Source organism: Corapipo altera, unplaced genomic scaffold (genome assembly GCF_003945725.1).
Source record: "Corapipo altera isolate COAL_440 unplaced genomic scaffold, ASM394572v1 60, whole genome shotgun sequence".
NCBI lineage: Eukaryota > Metazoa > Chordata > Aves > Passeriformes > Pipridae > Corapipo > Corapipo altera.
In genome coordinates, this window is record NW_020884912.1 from 3271132 (window position 1) to 3289201 (window position 18070).

The following is an 18070-nucleotide window of genomic DNA, read 5'->3' on the forward strand; positions in this document are numbered from 1 at the left end:
TTTTGGGTGGTGGAGTAGGAAATGTCCTCTGTTCTTCTACAAAAATTTTGGCACACAAAAAGATTTTTCAGGATTTTTTCAACCATAAAAAAGGAACAGGTTCTTGTTTTCTAGTAGTCAGAACACTCCTTGGGGAGATTTATTTATTTTATCTAATTATGGGGCCTTTTCATAGGCATCTTCTGAGGGCAGAAGTTACTTTTGGGCAATATTTTCACACCAGGTGGGCCCTGATCACCTCCAGCAGGGGAACTGAATGTGCTTTGTATGGTCTTGATAGCTTCTGTGCTTGCTGGCATATCATGTAATTGAGTGAACATGACCTGCATTTGTCTGGAAGCAGCTGCTTCCACATTTTAGAAGGAGCCTAGTTGAACAGCACATCAGGAGAATGCACTAAGGATGTGTACTGAATTGAGCCCCTGAAGGATTGCAAATGGATAAAGGAAAGACGTGATGCATGGATTGATGAACATGTAGTACAGTAACATTGAATTCCCTAGGACATCGAAAAGATTTCTATTTTTCAAATGCAGACATGAAATTACTTACTTCTATATTTTCAATAGCTCTGCTAAATATTACTTTTAAGGTTAATCAGGTATTTTTTTTTAAATGTGCTTTTAATGGAGATGTGCTTATCAGTGTTAAAAAAAAAAAAAGAAAACACAAAAGATCAATTTAGTAACAAGCAGTTGCTTTTTATTCTTCCTTGTTCATCCCACTCAAACCTCCTCGTTTTACCAAGATGATAATTTCAAGATCAAAGAAATATTAAACGTTTTTACAGTGACTTTTAGAGGGCAGAATTTCCCAATTCTTTGGCAAACAGCATTCGTCCAAACAGCAAACGTCCTCTGTAAGTGGTGCAGACCAGCGGTTTTTCATTCAAAGCTTGCGAGGGCTTCGGCTGGTTCCTGCCATCTGGTGGGTACTTGGAGTCACTACCTCGATACTTCTACTTTCCACTAATTCTTAGTAACCAATATTCTGAACAACTAAGCAAGTGTCACAGAATCACAGAAGGGCTGAGGCTGGTAGGGACCTCCGGAGTCCATCTGGCCCAACCCCCCCACCCACACAGAGCCCCCAAAGCCATTTGTGGAGGACTGTGTTCGTGTGGCTTTTGAATGTCTCCAAGGTTGGAGACTCTGCCACCTCTCTGGGCAATGTGTGCCAGTGCTCAGTCACTACCACAGGAAAACAGTGCTTCCTGATGTTCAGAGGGAGCCTTCTGTGCTTCAGTTTGTGCCCCTTGCCTCTGGTCCTATCACTAGGCACCACTGAAAAGAGTCTGCCTCCATCCCCTTTGAACCCTCCCTGCGGCTGTTTATACACATTAACAGATCTCCCCTGAGCCTTCTCTTTTCTAGTCCATGCTTCTCAGCTTTTCCTCTTGGGAGAGATGCACCAGTCCCATCATCATCTTCGTGGCCTTTCAATAGACTCTCTCCAGTATGTCCCTATACTCTCTTTGTCCAGCCCAGAACTGGACACAGCACTCCAGCTGCGGCCTCACCAGTGCTGAGCAGGGGGGAAGGATCACCTCCCTCGACCTGCTGTCAGCTCTCTTCCTTATGCAGCCCGGGATGGCATCAACCTGCAGAGGCACATAACCGGCTCATGTCTAACTTGATGTCCATCAGGACTCCCAGGTCCTTTTCTGCCAAGCTGCTCTCCAGTTGGGCAGCCCCCAGCATATACTGATGCATGGGGGGGTTGTTACCCAGGTACAGGACTTTGCAGTTGCCCTTGTTGAACTTCATGATTACTCTTACAGAAGTTCTATTTCAGAAAGCATAACATCCATTGAAGCTTTTCATAGGAAAGGAGCTTTTTACATTTAGGCACTTTGATAAAAAATCTCCTTCCCTTTTATACATATTTTACTGGCTGATTGGTGGCATCTGTAGTGGTGAGTATTTGACCCTTGCAGATTTATAGAAATGAACTGGCTAATTACACCATACACATTTGTTCCATGTCAATATAGGAACCAAATTCACTGTTTTCTGTTTCGACAGTTGCACTGATTTAGGGCATGACCACAATTTTAGTGCAGTGTGGAGCTGAAATCAAGGGGCATATTTGGTGTGATAACATGCAGTAAAAAGAAACGATCAGTGGGAACTTAGGGATGTTCAGCATTTAGAAGTTCATTCCTTGCTGGAGTCAACCATTAAACACAGATCAAACTTACTGCTGAAGACTTGGTGGATGCAACTGGTCATGGTTGGGATGATCCATCAACTCATAGTTCTGCAGCTTGTTGATTATTTCTATCTCAAGATAAACTTGATCTTTCACAAAACAAGTTTTTAACCTTTACTTTTACACAAATTCATGTAAGGTAGAATCAGAATTTTGTCCATTTAGCACTCCTTTGTAATCACAGAAGCAATTTAGGTTGGAAAAGACCTCTGAGATTAATGAGTCCAACCTATGACCTAACACCACCTTGTCAAATAAACTATGGCACTAAGTGCTATGTCCAGTCTTTCCTTAAACACCTCCAGGATTGGTGACTCCACCACCTCCCTGGGCAGCCCATTCCAATGCCCAGTCACTCTTTCTCTGAAGAACTTCTCCCTAATATCTAACCTAAACCTCCCCTGGTGCAGCTTAAGACTGTGTCATTAAATTTTGAATTTAATGACAGTTTGCAAGGGGAGAAAAGTCCAACTTATTGGAAATTTATTACAGGTATTTTTTATGATGACCAGAAGTGACAAAAAGTAGTTATAGATTTTTTTCTGTTGTTATGTGGTTGGCTAAGGATGCTGGATAAAAGCTATTTACATATTTAAAAAGTTTCTCTCCTATTTTTCTGGTGTCCAATAACACATTGACTTGTTAGCCTTTTCTCCAGCTGAAGCAATTACCTTGGGTCTGTCTGAGCAAGGCCTTCTTCCTTTTCTTTTAAACTTCTGCCCTCTGACAAGGTTCTCAGGTGTGCTCAGACTGTCAGGCACACGCTGCTACTGCACAGATCCTCTTCCTGTTAAGAAACCAGTCAAAGCAACGTACTTGGGTCTTGCAAGTTGTAGGAACATGAGTGTTAAGGAGAAGGTCTAGACCTGGGGGAGTTTGCCTTCAAATGTTTTAAAGAAGAATAAGATCAGCCTTCACAGAATTTGTTTTTGATGGGGGAGTTAAATCCCTTGGAGGAAACATAGGAATTTTCCTCTGTAAGGATTCAGGGCTGTTTCGCTGCTTTCTTTTTATCATCAAGCATTCAATCCTTGGTTTGTTCTTACCTCCAGAGCATTAAGTGGCGTCCTGTTGCTGCATAATGACTTGTTCCCTACTTGATGCTGTCTGAAAGAAGGAGTCAGTATTTCAGGGCAGAATGTTCCAGAATGAGATTGCTTTGTGAAAAAAATTATGATTGAAGGATTAAACAATCCTTCAGCGATCCTTTTATCATGACAAGTATGCGACGACCATTTTTCAGAGATGAGGTACATCCAAGTGACACATGGAGTGGACAGCTTGTGCTTTGCTAACACAGGAGGGACATATCCAAAGCCATACAGAGAAATGGGGAAAGCTAAAAATAGAGGGCAAAGCTTATCAACTTGCACCAGATCATGATCATCTTCCTAGACATAATCACTGGAAGATACAGGTGTACCTAGAAGTGAGAATCATGAAAAGCTCAATTTTCTGGCTGTCATCAAAGTTATGTGCATGACACTTGAGGTTGATCTGCTGGCATACAGGTGGATTATATCAGGAAAAGTGATAATGTTTATTAAAATGGTAGAAGAAGTTACTTTTTTCACTCAAGCTTTTTAAACAGTGCTTAGGGAAGAGAAAGCATATAGGACAAACACTGCAATGGAGCAAGCTCTGAACAACTTTGTTTTTAAACAAGTACATTTTCCTTTTTATTTCATAAGAAGTTTACTGTTGAAAAAATGGTATATATTAAAGCAAACACATTATACACATAGATTAAACATCAGATAGCAAAACTGTATGGAATGAGCACTACTGGTTGTATTGTATAGGGTTTACAATCAAAGATATACTTAAAAACCCTCAAGAGTTAATGTACTTTCAAGGTAAATTAGGCACAAAATTTAGCTTGTAACTAGCTCTGCAAACATCTCACTGTGATTTCACTGATACAAAGTATTACAAGTGATCAAAAACATAAGCGGACTTTTTAAATTTTTGAAATTTTATTTGTACTATGTGCTGAAATAGTACAAATGTATACAACATTCCACCTTCGTTAAAAAAGCATGTACAGTAAGGGACTATAAAGTACAGTCAAAGGTCTAAACAGGAAATTGCCCTTTTATTTGGGCTCAGAATTAGTATGGCATAATCTATGGCTTTGCTTTGTGGACGTATTTGAAATTGAGTAAGTCCTAAAAATATGGGGGGGGAAAAAGGAAGATATTTTTAATGAATTTGAGCTACAATAGAAATATTTTAAAGGAAATTTATTAGTAAGGAAAACTAGCTGGTATCAGATGTATATGCCTCCCTCAGTTTTCTGTATAGTATGCAAGATACAATGTGAAATTTTAAAAAGTGAAAGACTATGTCACCAAAAAAAAAAAAAAAAGGAAAAAAGAAATCCAAGGAGAAAAATACCTTCAAGCCAAGGAACAAAATACCTTCAAATAATTTGCTGCAAGGTCTTAGCTCAGATGATGCAAGTCTGTGAATCATAATAAAATCTTTCCTCACAGAAAACTGTGGGATCTTCTAAATACACACATTAGAAAAGTGTTTGATTAAAATATCAGATTTCTTTTTTTTTAATCTTCAGTTAGCAAAATGTATTGCTGTGCTGAAAGTTGTCCTTCTTTGCTCATTGAAGACAAAACTCATTATGATTGCCACAGAACTATGAGGAACTGCCGACTTTATCGGGGTAATTTTTACTGCATCACACAGGAATTGCTTAATAGGTAAAAACAAACAGCTTAAAGTCTTAATGCTGTTTTTTGATTAGCAGAAACACAAAAAGGAATGCACTGAAGCAAGATGATAAAAAAAGTGTATCGTGCAGTATTTGGGTTTCGTGTATACAGTGTCTCAAACCAATGATGTGACTGAGGGGTGGGGAGTTTTAATCTATTACATTCACATTTAGAATTAAAACTGTACGTGAAGGCAAACTGTGGAAACGTGAAAAGCACCGGGGTGCTTAACAGAAGGGTGCCAGATGTGTTATTGTTTCTAGCATGCAGAGCTAATGCTTGAAGGCCTATCACAGCAGTGTGAACTCCTGCTACTTCTAGTTCTTTGCATTACTGCTTTGTACGTGCCGGCTGCGGTCTGGCCGCGGTCAGCAAGTGCTGTATGGCGCTAGGAAATCAACCCACAATCTCTGCAGGTTCAGTGACCAACTTCGATCCATCCCATGCTGTCTTGAACTGTTCAGGAACCGGAAATTCTTTCTGGTAGGAAACAAAAGCAACAGTGATGATTAAATAAACAGTGGATACCTCATGAAAACTGGTGGAATACTATTAGTGCTACATGACTGAGAAAGCATTGATAGCTCAGACATGCCGGGATTAGAGAAAAGCCTTCTTCATTACCCTAGGAAGCTATTTTACAATGCCACACAGGAAAAAGCCCGATTGCTACCCAGTTTCAAATAGCCTTGGTATGGTACTTACTTTGCAATAATCCCTCTCACACCATTATCTGCATCAACTAAGTAAATAAGCCTCATGTCAGAAATGACTTTAGATTCCATCAGTGTCTGGGTTGGAAGACAGTGGAAAGGATTTAGATGTGGAGATTTAGCCAGAAGTCTAATTCTAAGGACAAAAGCAATGCTATAACATGGAAGAATAAAATAAAAAAAAAACCCTATCATTTTAAGTGTGATGCACTTCAAAAGACTCGGCACCCTTTGTAGGGTATGCAAAATGAAGCAGAACATCAAATAAAGTCTCCTTCCATTCTACGAATTCAGTGAAATGATAGGAGATGTCATTGGCTATTTCTTTGTACCCAGTAAACAAAAAATTATGTCAAGAGAAGGGGTTTTTTGTTCAAACCTCAAAGAAGTGTTTTGATAGCCAGTAATTTCAGATGCTACGGTGATTTTGAGGCGAGACTGACCAAAAGGGCTTTTTTAAAAAAAAGAAATAGGTGAATACGTGCCCACTGAAAATTGTTCACTTTTTAGTTATCTGAAGCTAGGCATCCAGCAGTCACTTTTGGAAATGTGGAGCACAAGAATTGTCATTACACATATTATTTTATAAAGCTTAAACTGCTCTATCAAAAAGAATTCCAGCCCAAAAGACTAACAAGAAGTTTAAGTTCTATGCACTGCAATTTCAACACTGGTCTGTTGAGGAAACTGTGAAACTATCATAAGCATGCTTTGCCTGCATGAGCCCTTGCTTGTCTGTGAAGTGGCAGAGCTTGTGTGTAAAGTGACTACTGGAAATGCCACTGGGCATAGTATGAAAATCTTACTAGAACAGGAAAGGAACTGGGAAAATGCACCTGTTTGAATGGCTTTTAAGGACATATGTTGAAAACAGTAGAAAATACTACAGCTCCAACCCGTGCAACAATAGCTTTAGAAAAGCCATGTATAGTATACTGTATTATTTCATCTGTAGTAGTATTTTATTTATCTTAGTTTTAGTGTCATCGTCTTCAGACTTAAGCGCTCTTCAGTGAAGTGAATTTCTTTTGAGAGATTACGTTTAGATATCAAAAAAGAAGATCAAATGGACAGGAGATGAAGCCACTATCTATCAGAATGGAAAAACAGAACATCATGTCTGATCTTCGGAATTACTTTGTGCCCCAGAAAATAAAGAGTTCTTCCTCCTGATATACAGGCACATAGAAAACTCAATTATTTTGGATCATTTTTTGGGGACATAATATGTGTGGTATGTCCGTTTCTTTCCTAGCAGCTTAAGTGCTATTAGATACCAAGACTATTATGGAATGGGGAGGAAAGCTTTAAAAATATCTCACTCACATAATCACCATCTTGGGGGATGAGAATGTTCATCTCGGATGACTTGGCACTCACAATCTCACAATCTAATGATTCCTCACTGAGGTAGATGTGGCAGCCTTCTGTTTTGTTAATAGAAATGGTTGGCACTTTCCCCATCACCTGCAAAATAAAATCTACTTAGCATCAAATGTTAAAGTGCACACAGAGATACTGTTAATAAAATCCTCATTGCCTGCCAGGTCTAATTTTGGCCACTAATATCTGATCTATGTGTCAGCTGCCTGTGTGATGCTTATATTTGACTTGTTAGACACTGTGAAAATTCTTGGTGGTGGTAACGAAGACCTATACACAACAGCAAACTTGTAATATACAGCAAGCTTTTAATATACAGTTTGATGAAAGTGTTTCCCCGATTGTCTCTAATTTCAGTGACACTTTTGTGCTGATATTTAGGCAGTGTTCACCTTGTTCATCAGTGAGAACTGGCTAAGAAATCAAACATGTAAACTCCAACCCAGTAAGGGCAAATGAAAGACCATAGCATACAGTAGTACTTAACAAGGGATTTGTAATATGTTCTGAAGACTTCAAAGCTTTTCCAGCATACGATAGGAAAGGCTTTTTATCCCCTTCAAGCAAGCTACAGTTCTAAAAAAGCACTAAGATCAATTTAATTAAATCTCCAAAGATATTTCTTATGTCACTTTAAAAGCAAGCACAAGATTTACTTGAGGGGAGAAAGGGAAATCTCTTGTTTACAATTGTACAGATTAAAAGATTTCCACATAGCTAACAGGCTGACTCACTTGTTGTCAATAAAAACTCCTCCTTCTCCTGCCCTCTCTAGCAAGGACAGCAATGTACTCTGGACAATGCATGAAAATGGCAAAGATTATTCTGAGCCATAAAACAGTAACAGCATGTGACAGATATGTACTTGTTAATGACAGTGTATCCCATCATTCAGGTTAAGAATATCTTTTCAGCTTCAGTTCCTTAACTGTGACAGTAAACAAAGAACAAGTGGTCTGTCTTCCTGCATCCCACCCTGATACTGAAGTCTGATCTATGTAATGGATCAATACATCTTAAACTTTCTTTTCTTAACGGGGTTCTTATGCAATGGAAGACAAAAGGAAGGTGTGTTTCATAAATTTTGCAAACATCTGGCAAGAAAAAAATACCCCTGAGATAAAAGAGTGCCAAGCAGTACGGCACTGAAGCAACTATTTATAGCCAAATCTGTAGGATGAATATACTGAAATTTGTTGCATTAACATATCATGTGTTTGGAAATTATAAGATCAGGTCTTCAAAGTACTGAGAAAATGGAGGTGATTAGCACTTGTCATACACAAACCCTGTGGAAGCTGCCTGATTCAAGCAGCATACAGCATATGACCAGACTGTGCCTTCTTAATTGATCATGCTCTATGCAAAATTCATAGAGCATGATCAATTTTGATTCTAAGAATTTTGATTCTTAGGAAAGATATTTCCTCTTTATTTGAGTATTAACAAGCTGTGGTTTTGATATTCATGACATATGAATTGTTCAGCTTTCATAAATAGTTTTAGAGGCAATGATAAAAATAGCCAAATTATTTAAAAACTGCTCAAATAAATGCCTGGGGTCTTTAGCTGACCACCTCTACCATAAGAAGACATGTAGTGATCATGAATAAACTGCTTGTTACAGTTTGGAAGATGATGCACAGTTAGTAGCAACATCAGTCACTTGCACAAGGTTCAAGACATAAAAACCCATCTTGCTATAATTCCCTGTGGTGGCTGTGCCCAGAAATTCTGAAGCATGGGGTGGGACTGCCTATATTTAATGTCATACAGCAGGCACAACCTTTTACTCAAAAGACCTCACTTTGAAGACTGGCAGTTTGATATAATTAATAAACATTTAATTTCTTTTTCACTTAAAATAATACATCCTGAAGTCCCTTCCTGAGACTAGGTCCTGTGTGTTGGACACAACCCAGTATTAGAGCCGGTAGTTGGACCTCTTTGGAATGGGATGAATGAAGTGCTGTAAATGTCAGGCAGACTGACTGTATTTTGAACCGGACAAGTGTCCACTGTAGAGAGGGCAATGTATAGATTTAAAGTACATCTATTTTCTTTTCATGAGAACCACAAGGAAGATGATCTCTGATTAATCTTTCTGCAGGCAAGTAAGTCCATTACTTGGTCATATAATGTGTCACGTTGCTGGCTGGGGAGATTTTTCAAAATCCCATCACCTACTTTCACTTTGTATCATTTAGTTGTCCCTTGACAATCTATTTGAACATTTCCATTGAGAGGATAAGAAAAGAAAAACATCTTCTGCGCTTAGAAATCAATTAGCTAGCTGCCAGAATTTGTTCTCTAAGCACCACTGAACTTTCGTTCTAGGAGCTACTTAGCACAAAAGCAAGCAGATTTGGGACAAAAGTAACAATTCTTACAGTGTGTAGATCTCTCAGCTTCACCAGAACCAGAAGGCAGTGGGCTATGGGGTGTTTGTTCAGTGGCAGTTGATAGTTTTCATAGGCATTTTCTAAATACGTCAGCAGAATTTAGTGCATATAAAGATACATTTGGATGCATCTATTTCTTATTTTGGTTGTGCTCTGTGAGTTTTTAAAATCTGTTGTAGCTATATGGTTTTTTTCCCTCTTGTTCTCTGTCTATCTTTGTGTCGCAAATAGATATTTACCTGAATCTGAATATCCCTGGAGTTGATCACTTCCACGATTCCCACAACATTGTCAAACACAAGGCCAAACTTTTTACAGTTGTCTAAAATAAAAGCAATCATAAATAAGAAAGGCAAGACAAAAGCAAATACATGCACACCTGCTAAGTACGAAAATTCCCAGTCTGGCACTGCATAGCTCAGTGACTTTACTTGTGTAATCAATCCATTAAAATGAATGGAATGATTCAGATGCATTATTAATCACATAAGTCATTATTTTCAAGATTGGCATTTAAAGCCCAGCTGAGCTATCCACTCACCAATAGTAATTGAGTTGATTTTTCCTTTTATCTGAAGTGTAGATTTGTTACACTTGAAAATGTAGGCCACTTGCTTGAGTTCAGTGTTGTTAATGACCAGGTCATTCTTATCCTCTTGATATTCCTATTTCAAAAGAAAGTTTATTTAATTGGTTGTTTTTAACTAGCTAACAGTCAGACAGAGTTGAGTACAACTTATCCTCGAGTCATTGCATCTTCAGATACAACAGAGCAATATCCTTCCTGTGGCTTAAAATCCTAATCTGCTTGGTGATCAGATAACTCACCTAATTCACCCTTAGATAACACATGTATATTTTAGAGCTGCAGAACTGGACAACTTAGCACAGATCACAACAAAAACCATTAATTTTGTAGCGAAGACACTGTGCTCACAACAATTTAAAAGGGACTCACAAAACTGTAGTTTGGTTCCCATCTAATTTAGACTGTCACCTTGAAGAAGAAAACAAGTTTTTCTTTCCCAAACATTATTTAGTGTTCAGTACATCATATTATGAACAAGTACAGGCATTACCACATAAAATAAAGGAGTAATAGCTAAAGAAATTTCCTTTCATTATGAAATATGAAAGGACAATTTCACTCCATGGGTGTCCAGGAAAGGCTAGGGATCCACAAGGAAAGTTCCAGGCATTAGAAGAGTAAGGCAACATGACAGAGGCAAATGGTGACTTCACCTTATGCAAACTCAGCTCCACAGTAAGGACTGTCTATATAACCTTCTGTATGACTATGCATATTCTTTCCTCCCCCTGTTAACCAACACAGTCACATCAGTTTTCATTCATAGATTCTTTGGTATATGCCTACATAAATTAACACCCAAACTTTAAGCAAATCTCTCTTTTCCATCTATAGATTGAGCAAAAGGAAAACACTTCTCTACTTTTAAGCACGGCAAACATGCTTGCATGGAAAGAGCAATGAAAAATAAATATGTAATTCCATCAGATAAAGTATCTGGAAAAAGTGGTCTGTGGTAACACTGTTCTCCCTTGCTTGCAAAAATGTCCTGCAAGAAGAGATTTTAATTGGAGTTCTCTACTGGACTTGTTTCTGGGGCATTCCCTGATTTTGCAAGGAATTTATACACTGTTTCTGACATTCTCCAGTGGGACGAAATAATAAGTGATTCTCAGAGAAAAATGAATTAATTAAAGATGCTACAGAATAGTAGAAGTTAATCTGTAGCAAAGCAGAGAAGCTCAACATGGTTTGCAGTGTGCCAGGGTGCAATTCAGAGGTGTGACTGAACTCACCACTCTCCACTTCTTTCCCTCTAGCTCCAAGACAGGGGCATGGCTCTGCTGTGGGGAATTTTTGGGAGAGGTGGGACTTGGAGTATGGCTTTTTGTTGGAGAACGAACAGATGGACCTTGGGCACGTAGGCTGGGGTTCTTGTGAGTCTTCTGGTCATCAGAGACATGTCGAAGCCCTAAAGAAAAACAAAAAAAAAAAAGGGTGCTTGCGAAAGAGAGTCTATTTTCTAGTCCTAAGAGTGTTCATATTTAAGCATGAAAGGTTTATTTGTGATTGTGTTAAATGATTCTGTGAATTTACATGCTTTATTTTCTCAAGGTTTACCTGGGTAATGACCTAAAGTGTAACTACCAACACACTTTTAGCAGTTCATATAAAACCTACTGTGGATAGACTTAGTATCTTACAACTAAGTATCTTAGTATCTTACAACAGGAAATCACACAACGTCTTCTAGTCCCTCTCTGTCTGTAGCAAGCCCTGAGAGGGTTTTTCCATCCACAAAATGAAGGGGTTTTTTTCTAATTTATGACAGTATTTGACCTATCCCTGTCTATCTATCATATGTATTTAAACTAATAGGCATTCACTTTAATTACAGTTGTCCAGTATTAATATAAGAAGCTTTACTATTGCACTCCACACTGATCTGTGAGCCGTACCTTTCTACCTTACACGTAATGCATTTTGGCACAGGTTGGTACACTCAATCTGGATCAGAAAGAGGGATAAACCTTTATTCCAATTGAACCTTAGAGGTTAACAGCTACTGGGGATTGAAGATATAGAGCTTGGCTGCCTTGAAATAAAAAAGGATACCTCTAAATAAATTGTGTGAGGCTCAGGTGTGCCGAACTTATTTGGACGCTGTTGCTTCTAAAGGAGGTTTTGGTGTGCAGTCTTCTCCATCAGACCACTGCAAGCCTCAGAAAGATCTGAGTTGCTTGAATGTGACTTAAAAATGCAGTGAGAGTTAGGTTAATACATATAATAGCTCTTGATGTAGTTTGACTCATGGGTCACAATTGAGTTTCTTTTCTCCTGACCTTTGGTGATTGCCTCTCCCTGGTTAAGCTGTGCAAACAGGGCTGAGCGAGCCGCAGTTCCTTCATCCTTGGTGGTTTCTGTATCAAAGATGGGGGGCGGTCCCGGGGGCGGTGGCGGCGGCGGCGGGGGTGGGGAAAGGCACGACCCGCTTGTTAGAACAGATCGCATAGACATGGATGATGCGACAGGACCCTGTGTGAGATAGATGGAAATTATTTACATACTGAGTTTCAAGGAACACTGTGTCATGATACCTTTTTATTGGCATCCTTGGATGCTGTGGGTTCGGGTGGATCTAGGCAGCCACAGGCTCAGAAGAATTTCTAGCCCTATAATCGAACGTAATCCTATGAATCCTTCCCTGTAACAGAACTGGCAAGGCTGGAAAGACTGATGGTCCACACTGCTACCTTAATGCAGAACTACTGCATCTGAAATATTTGTCTCAAGACTGATGTTAAAAATCTTTAATAGTAAAGATTCCATAATTTATTCCAGTGTTTACTTACATAAAAGGGAAAATGTCTCTTTTTTTTTTTTTCAGATACCGAGTTCAGTTACACGTATCTTGGTGTGCATTCAGAAATGTACAGAAAATGTTTTGATCTAACACAAGCAACTGGGAGGGTCATGAGCTGTCAGTTATGCATATGGAACACACTGAATTGTATGTGAGATGTAAAATGTTATTCTTTGGACTGTTCAAGTCATCTGCAAAGACTGAAATACCATAGAATGTAAAAGTGACTCAAGTCTCTTGATTCCGAAATTCAATATTTGAGTTTTTAGTTCGATTTATCAAGTTCTTTTTTCTATTTTTTTCAGTTGCAGGAGATCACAGCACACAAGTTATGAGTGAAGGGGGCCTTGGCAAAGTAACTAATACAATCTTTCAGCTTGCATAATCAAAAGTACATGTTTTGGTCTGAATTATAATGCCTAGATAGAATATGATCAAAAAGACAAAAAATACTAGTAATGATCTGACTAAAATTTTATGATAATATCCCAACATCCTAATTATAGGTGTTAGACAGAATCTAAGAATCACTTTTGCTGTCTTGCCACTGAGTGTCACTCTGATCCCAGCTCTCTGCAGCACAGAAGGGACTTTTAAAAGAACCATTGAGAAAATTAGATTGGTTCTGATGAATTTAGCTGGCTATACAGACATTGTACATTGCACCAGCAGATATTTATAAGGTGGGCAGATACAATGAGAAAAGTACAGTGACTTACAAAGTCACAGCTTCTCTAACTGGATACCTTTGTTAGGAGATACAGGTTGTTAAAAGTGCAACCCTGGTAATCCATACTAGAAATAGATATTGCTTAGCTGGCCTCAGAGGATATTTTTAACAATTTATGATACTACTACTCCTGCTTTCCACTAAACTGAAACAGCAAAGTATCTGTCTGGTTTATGCATCTCACAAGAGTGAAAACTGTAGCTATTTTTTAAAAAGTAAACTTGTTCTGGCCTGTAATACCAAACTGATAATGGAAAAAGGGCTGAGGTGCATATGCTCCTTTTTTATTTACTCTTCAGTCATACTTAAAATAAAAAAAAAGATCCAAGATCTCCGAAGGGAATAAGCTCTCTTCTATGCTATTAAATCTTTTTGATCAAATGTAAACAAATGAGAAGAATCTCCTTTTGGCATTGATTATAATTTATTGTCAAGATATACTGGAACTGCTTTTAGAGACATTCCATTTTTGCATGGAAGCATTTAACTCAGTGTTTCTGCTTACATAATTCCTAATTACAGGTTATTGTTTTATGCTGGGGACAGCTTCTTCACTGGGCCCCCAATTTATAGTGTCTGTCTCCCTGCCTCTGCTAATACCAGTAATGTTATCTGCACCAGAGTCAGCAGAACAGTGAATTATTATAATTTAAAAAAAAAAGAGTGTAAGTGGATTTAATGGCACAATCAGTTGTTGCTGCCTGAGGTGCAATACAGATCTTCCCTTTCTGTTGCCTGCAACCATAGCAACTGAATCCACTATGTCCCAGTTATCCAGAATTATGAACATTGCATTTGTTGGGCTTTTTAAAATACTTAGATAGCCAGAAACGGCACTCACCGTGCACAGTGTGAACATGTAGTTATGAATTATGTATGCTTTATGGGAGGAGATTAATAGCAGTGGTTAATAACTTTAAGTCTGAGATAAAAATCTGCTTTCCTAAACTCCAGACTGACATCTCATTTCTCAAACATACCTTATTGCTTCCACCTGCACAAATACAGTGCTGTGATTTTCCAGAAACTTGTGTCTATAAGACTCACATGTTGATTTGGAATTAACACCAACTAAATTGTGCAAAGGCTGCAAAGATGCATTAGAGAAAAAAAAAATCTGGAAGTTATCTGGGTATTCTGCACACAACAGATAGTGGTGGGTCACTGCCAGTCTCTCTGCTTAAAGTGTCAAACTGAAGTCCATCACAGATCGTGCAGAAGACTCCAGGCTCAAATGATGCTGCTGAGTAGTGCATCAAAGGCAGTTTCCCAAATGGCAACTGAAGTATGGGAATATCTATGTAACTGAGACGGAAGCAAAACTCAGAGGGATTTATCTGTGGAAGTGGATAATCTCTCTCCCTGAACTCTGAAAGAACTATCTTGTGAAAGTACAGACAAAAGGAAGGATTTTAAATACAACAATTCAGTTTGGATGTGGTTTTGTATGACTGGAGAATGTCTTATTTACTTTTAAGAAAGAGAAGAGTTGGGAAAGGATCTGGGAAAGCATCTTTCCCATATAGAGCAGTACTGATGAAAAAACAAGTCTAGTCAAAAATCTCAATGCTTGACCTGAAGAGCGAAGACCTTCTAGTCCTTTAAGTGGGTTTCAAGAGTAAGAAAAAAAATTTACTCATTGAACTCATGCTGCCCATCTGCCTCCTCTTTTCTTTACAATCCTGGTCCCTCCACCAGCGTCAGTGGTTATCTCCACTGAGCTCAAAAGATTTGACAGGAATCTGAAACATGAAACACTTGACAGGAAGCTGAACATGAGCCAGCAGTGTGCCCAGGTGGCCAAGAAGGCCAATGGCATCCTGGCCTGGATCAGGAACAGTGTGGCCAACAGGACCAGGGAAGTGATTCTTCCCCTGTACTCAGCGCTGGTGAGGCCACAGCTGGAGTACTGTGTCCAGTTCTGGGCCCCTCAGTTCAGGAAGGATATTGAGGTGCTGGAGCAGGTCCAGAGAAGAGCAACAAGGCTGGTGAAGGGACTCGAGCACAAGTCCTATGAGGAGAGGCTGAGGGAGCTGGGGCTGTTCAGCCTGGAGAAGAGGAGGCTCAGGGGAGACCTCATCATTCTCTACAACTCCCTGAAAGGAGGTTGTAGCCAGGTGGGGGTTGGTCTCATCTCCCAGGCAACTATCAGCAAGACAAGAGGGCATGGTCTTAAGCTCTGCCAGGGGAGGCTTAGGTTGGATATTAGGAAGACATTCTTTACAGAGAGGGTAATCAGGCATTGGAATGGGCTGCCCAGGGAGGTGGTGGATTCTCCACCCCAGAGGTTTTTAAGAAGAGACTGGATGTGGCACTTAGTGCCATGGTCTAGCAACCACAGCGGTAGTGGATCAAGGGTTGGACTTGATGATCTCAGAGGTCCCTTCCAACCCAATTGATTCTATGATTCTACGATTCTATGATTTTAAGTTAGATCTAATTAAGAACACAGAAGCTGTCACAAGGTCTTGGAAGACACCTGAGTTTCAGACACCCTTCCAACTTTTCCTCTTAATTTTTTGCTGCTGCAGAAAATTAGAGATAGACCAAAACTTAGTTGTTAACTTTTCTCCTGCATGACAAATTCCTGTCTAGGTTATGACCTCAGTTACAGCTGCAGAAGCTAACAGATATTGTATCATGATATTTTTAATTATGTCTGAACATCTATGGCCATTCTGGAAACTGCAAACAATTTAAATCATAAATTAGACCAGGCAAAATTGAAGGACACATCAAAGGAAAAAAGGCCACTAAAATACAGGGTGGAACTAACTGATCCACCATCTTACAGCACGGACACATCCAGTAGGACCATCCCCCATTGAAATAGAACAGCATGAAAAAGACAGACAAGTCTCACTAATGAGGAGCCATACAGAGACTTGCTGTAAAGAGGGGTTCAGTCTTACTCTGGCTTTCGTCTTCTTTTCTTTGCCATTTTGATTTACGTAGCTGAAATCAAACAAACATTCAAGTGAGGTGAAATTCTTTGTGAGAAAAGGGGGCAGAAAGCACAAAAGTGAACTGGAAAGGCAGAAAACACATTTCACTTCTTGCATTCCCTGCATGCCAGGAAGATGGGACCTGTGCTGCACTTAAACACACTGATGGAAAGAGCAGATTTAAAATCAGTGTAGTGAAGTGGTTCCAGGGACTTTCTTTTTTGATTAGTTTTGACCTCTATTAATACATAAACCTCCAAGTTACCAACCTAAGTCACTGGCAACTACTTTGCTTTCCTTAGTCACCTTTCTAAGACTGCTTAGACCCTCAGATTCTAGAATATTTCTGAACCAGGCTCTTAAACTGTTCTGGTATCTGGTAATATGTGTGTATAGTCCTATCCAATTTCAATTAAAGTGTCCTTCACAAAGTCCATTCATTTCTGTTCTGTACAGGGCAGTGTTTGTGAGAGCTGCCTGGAATAAAATAGCATGTTACATGCCCACAAAAGTTCATCTAGCCTAAAGCAGCAGGTGCTTACCAGCTTTGCTATTTGCAAACAACTCTTCAGATTAACTTCAAGCAGATGTTAACAACAGTGTGTCTTTACACAAAGAGTACTAAGAGCCATTTGGACCGCAAAGGCGGTTATTTGCAAGCCGCCTTTCTTCCTCTTTTATTTCAGCTGTTTGCCTCAGTAACAGCTGCTGTTCTCAGTGCCATGGTGTCTATAGACACCACGTGGAGTTATACTGATAGCCCACTGTTCCCATTAACATGTTGGTGTGGTCATTTTTCCATAATTTACAAATATGCCCCTTGTAAGACCTATCAGGAACAGATAGTGTCGGCCTTACTTTCTGAAAATGTAACACAAAAGTAAGCCATAACTTTTAACCTGCTAGCTTTGCATCACAGTGAACTTGGTGTGCTTTAAAACTTACTCTCAGAGTTTTCTGAAATGGGGAAATACCTAATTCTCGGAGTAAGGTCCTATCAAGAAAAGGAGATGTGGGCCCTGTGACCATACAGTAAGAGCTCTGTAGGGCATGAAACATTCCAGAAATTTCCTCCCAGGGAAAAAGAAGTGTCTTCAGCTTCAACTAAACCATGCTCTGAATCAGGAATTGGTCAGGGATTGCTCCTTGCTGGATAGTTTTGAGCCATCTGCAGAGAGACCCAAGGGCCTCCCTCTGACTGTGGCACAACAGTTTCCTCTAGGGACAGTGTCTGATGCTGCTCATGGAGCTGGGTCTGATAAACGCATTGTTATCACTGTGCAAGGGTTTGCAGAATTCCAGTACAGCCTCAAAGTAGGTTGTATTTCTACCTTTATCTTGTACTACTGGCAGATGGGTGATGTACTCTCCTTTTATCTCCATGCTGGCTACCTATCTTGCTCACTGGAAGAAAGAAAGACTGTTTATGTCGAGGCAGCTGGCTGGTTAAAATTCATCCATCTTGAATCTCATTTAATTCCCTTGAAATTACAGTAGAGCTGAGCAAAGCCCTTTGCTTGTGAGAAGCTAGGCCTTGCTGAACACATTTTTCCTAAAGGCTTCCT

General features: G+C 39.4%; 1 protein-coding gene across 3 annotated transcripts in view; it reads right to left on the minus strand.

Moving 5' to 3' along the window:
* Window positions 1-3861: 3861 nt before the first annotated feature.
* The window catches only part of CAP2 (cyclase associated actin cytoskeleton regulatory protein 2), a 68603-nt gene continuing 54394 nt past the window's right edge, over window positions 3862-18070 (minus strand). For all 3 annotated transcript variants that reach the window (XM_027654030.1, XM_027654031.1, XM_027654032.1), the window contains 6 exons: window positions 12310-12502; window positions 11263-11438; window positions 9980-10103; window positions 9678-9760; window positions 6980-7120; window positions 3862-5420 (listed from right to left, as the gene is read on the minus strand). In XM_027654030.1, the coding sequence (XP_027509831.1) occupies window positions 5337-5420; window positions 6980-7120; window positions 9678-9760; window positions 9980-10103; window positions 11263-11438; window positions 12310-12502 (801 nt within the window). In that variant the 3' untranslated portion in view covers window positions 3862-5336. The remainder of the gene's footprint in view (window positions 5421-6979; window positions 7121-9677; window positions 9761-9979; window positions 10104-11262; window positions 11439-12309; window positions 12503-18070) is intronic.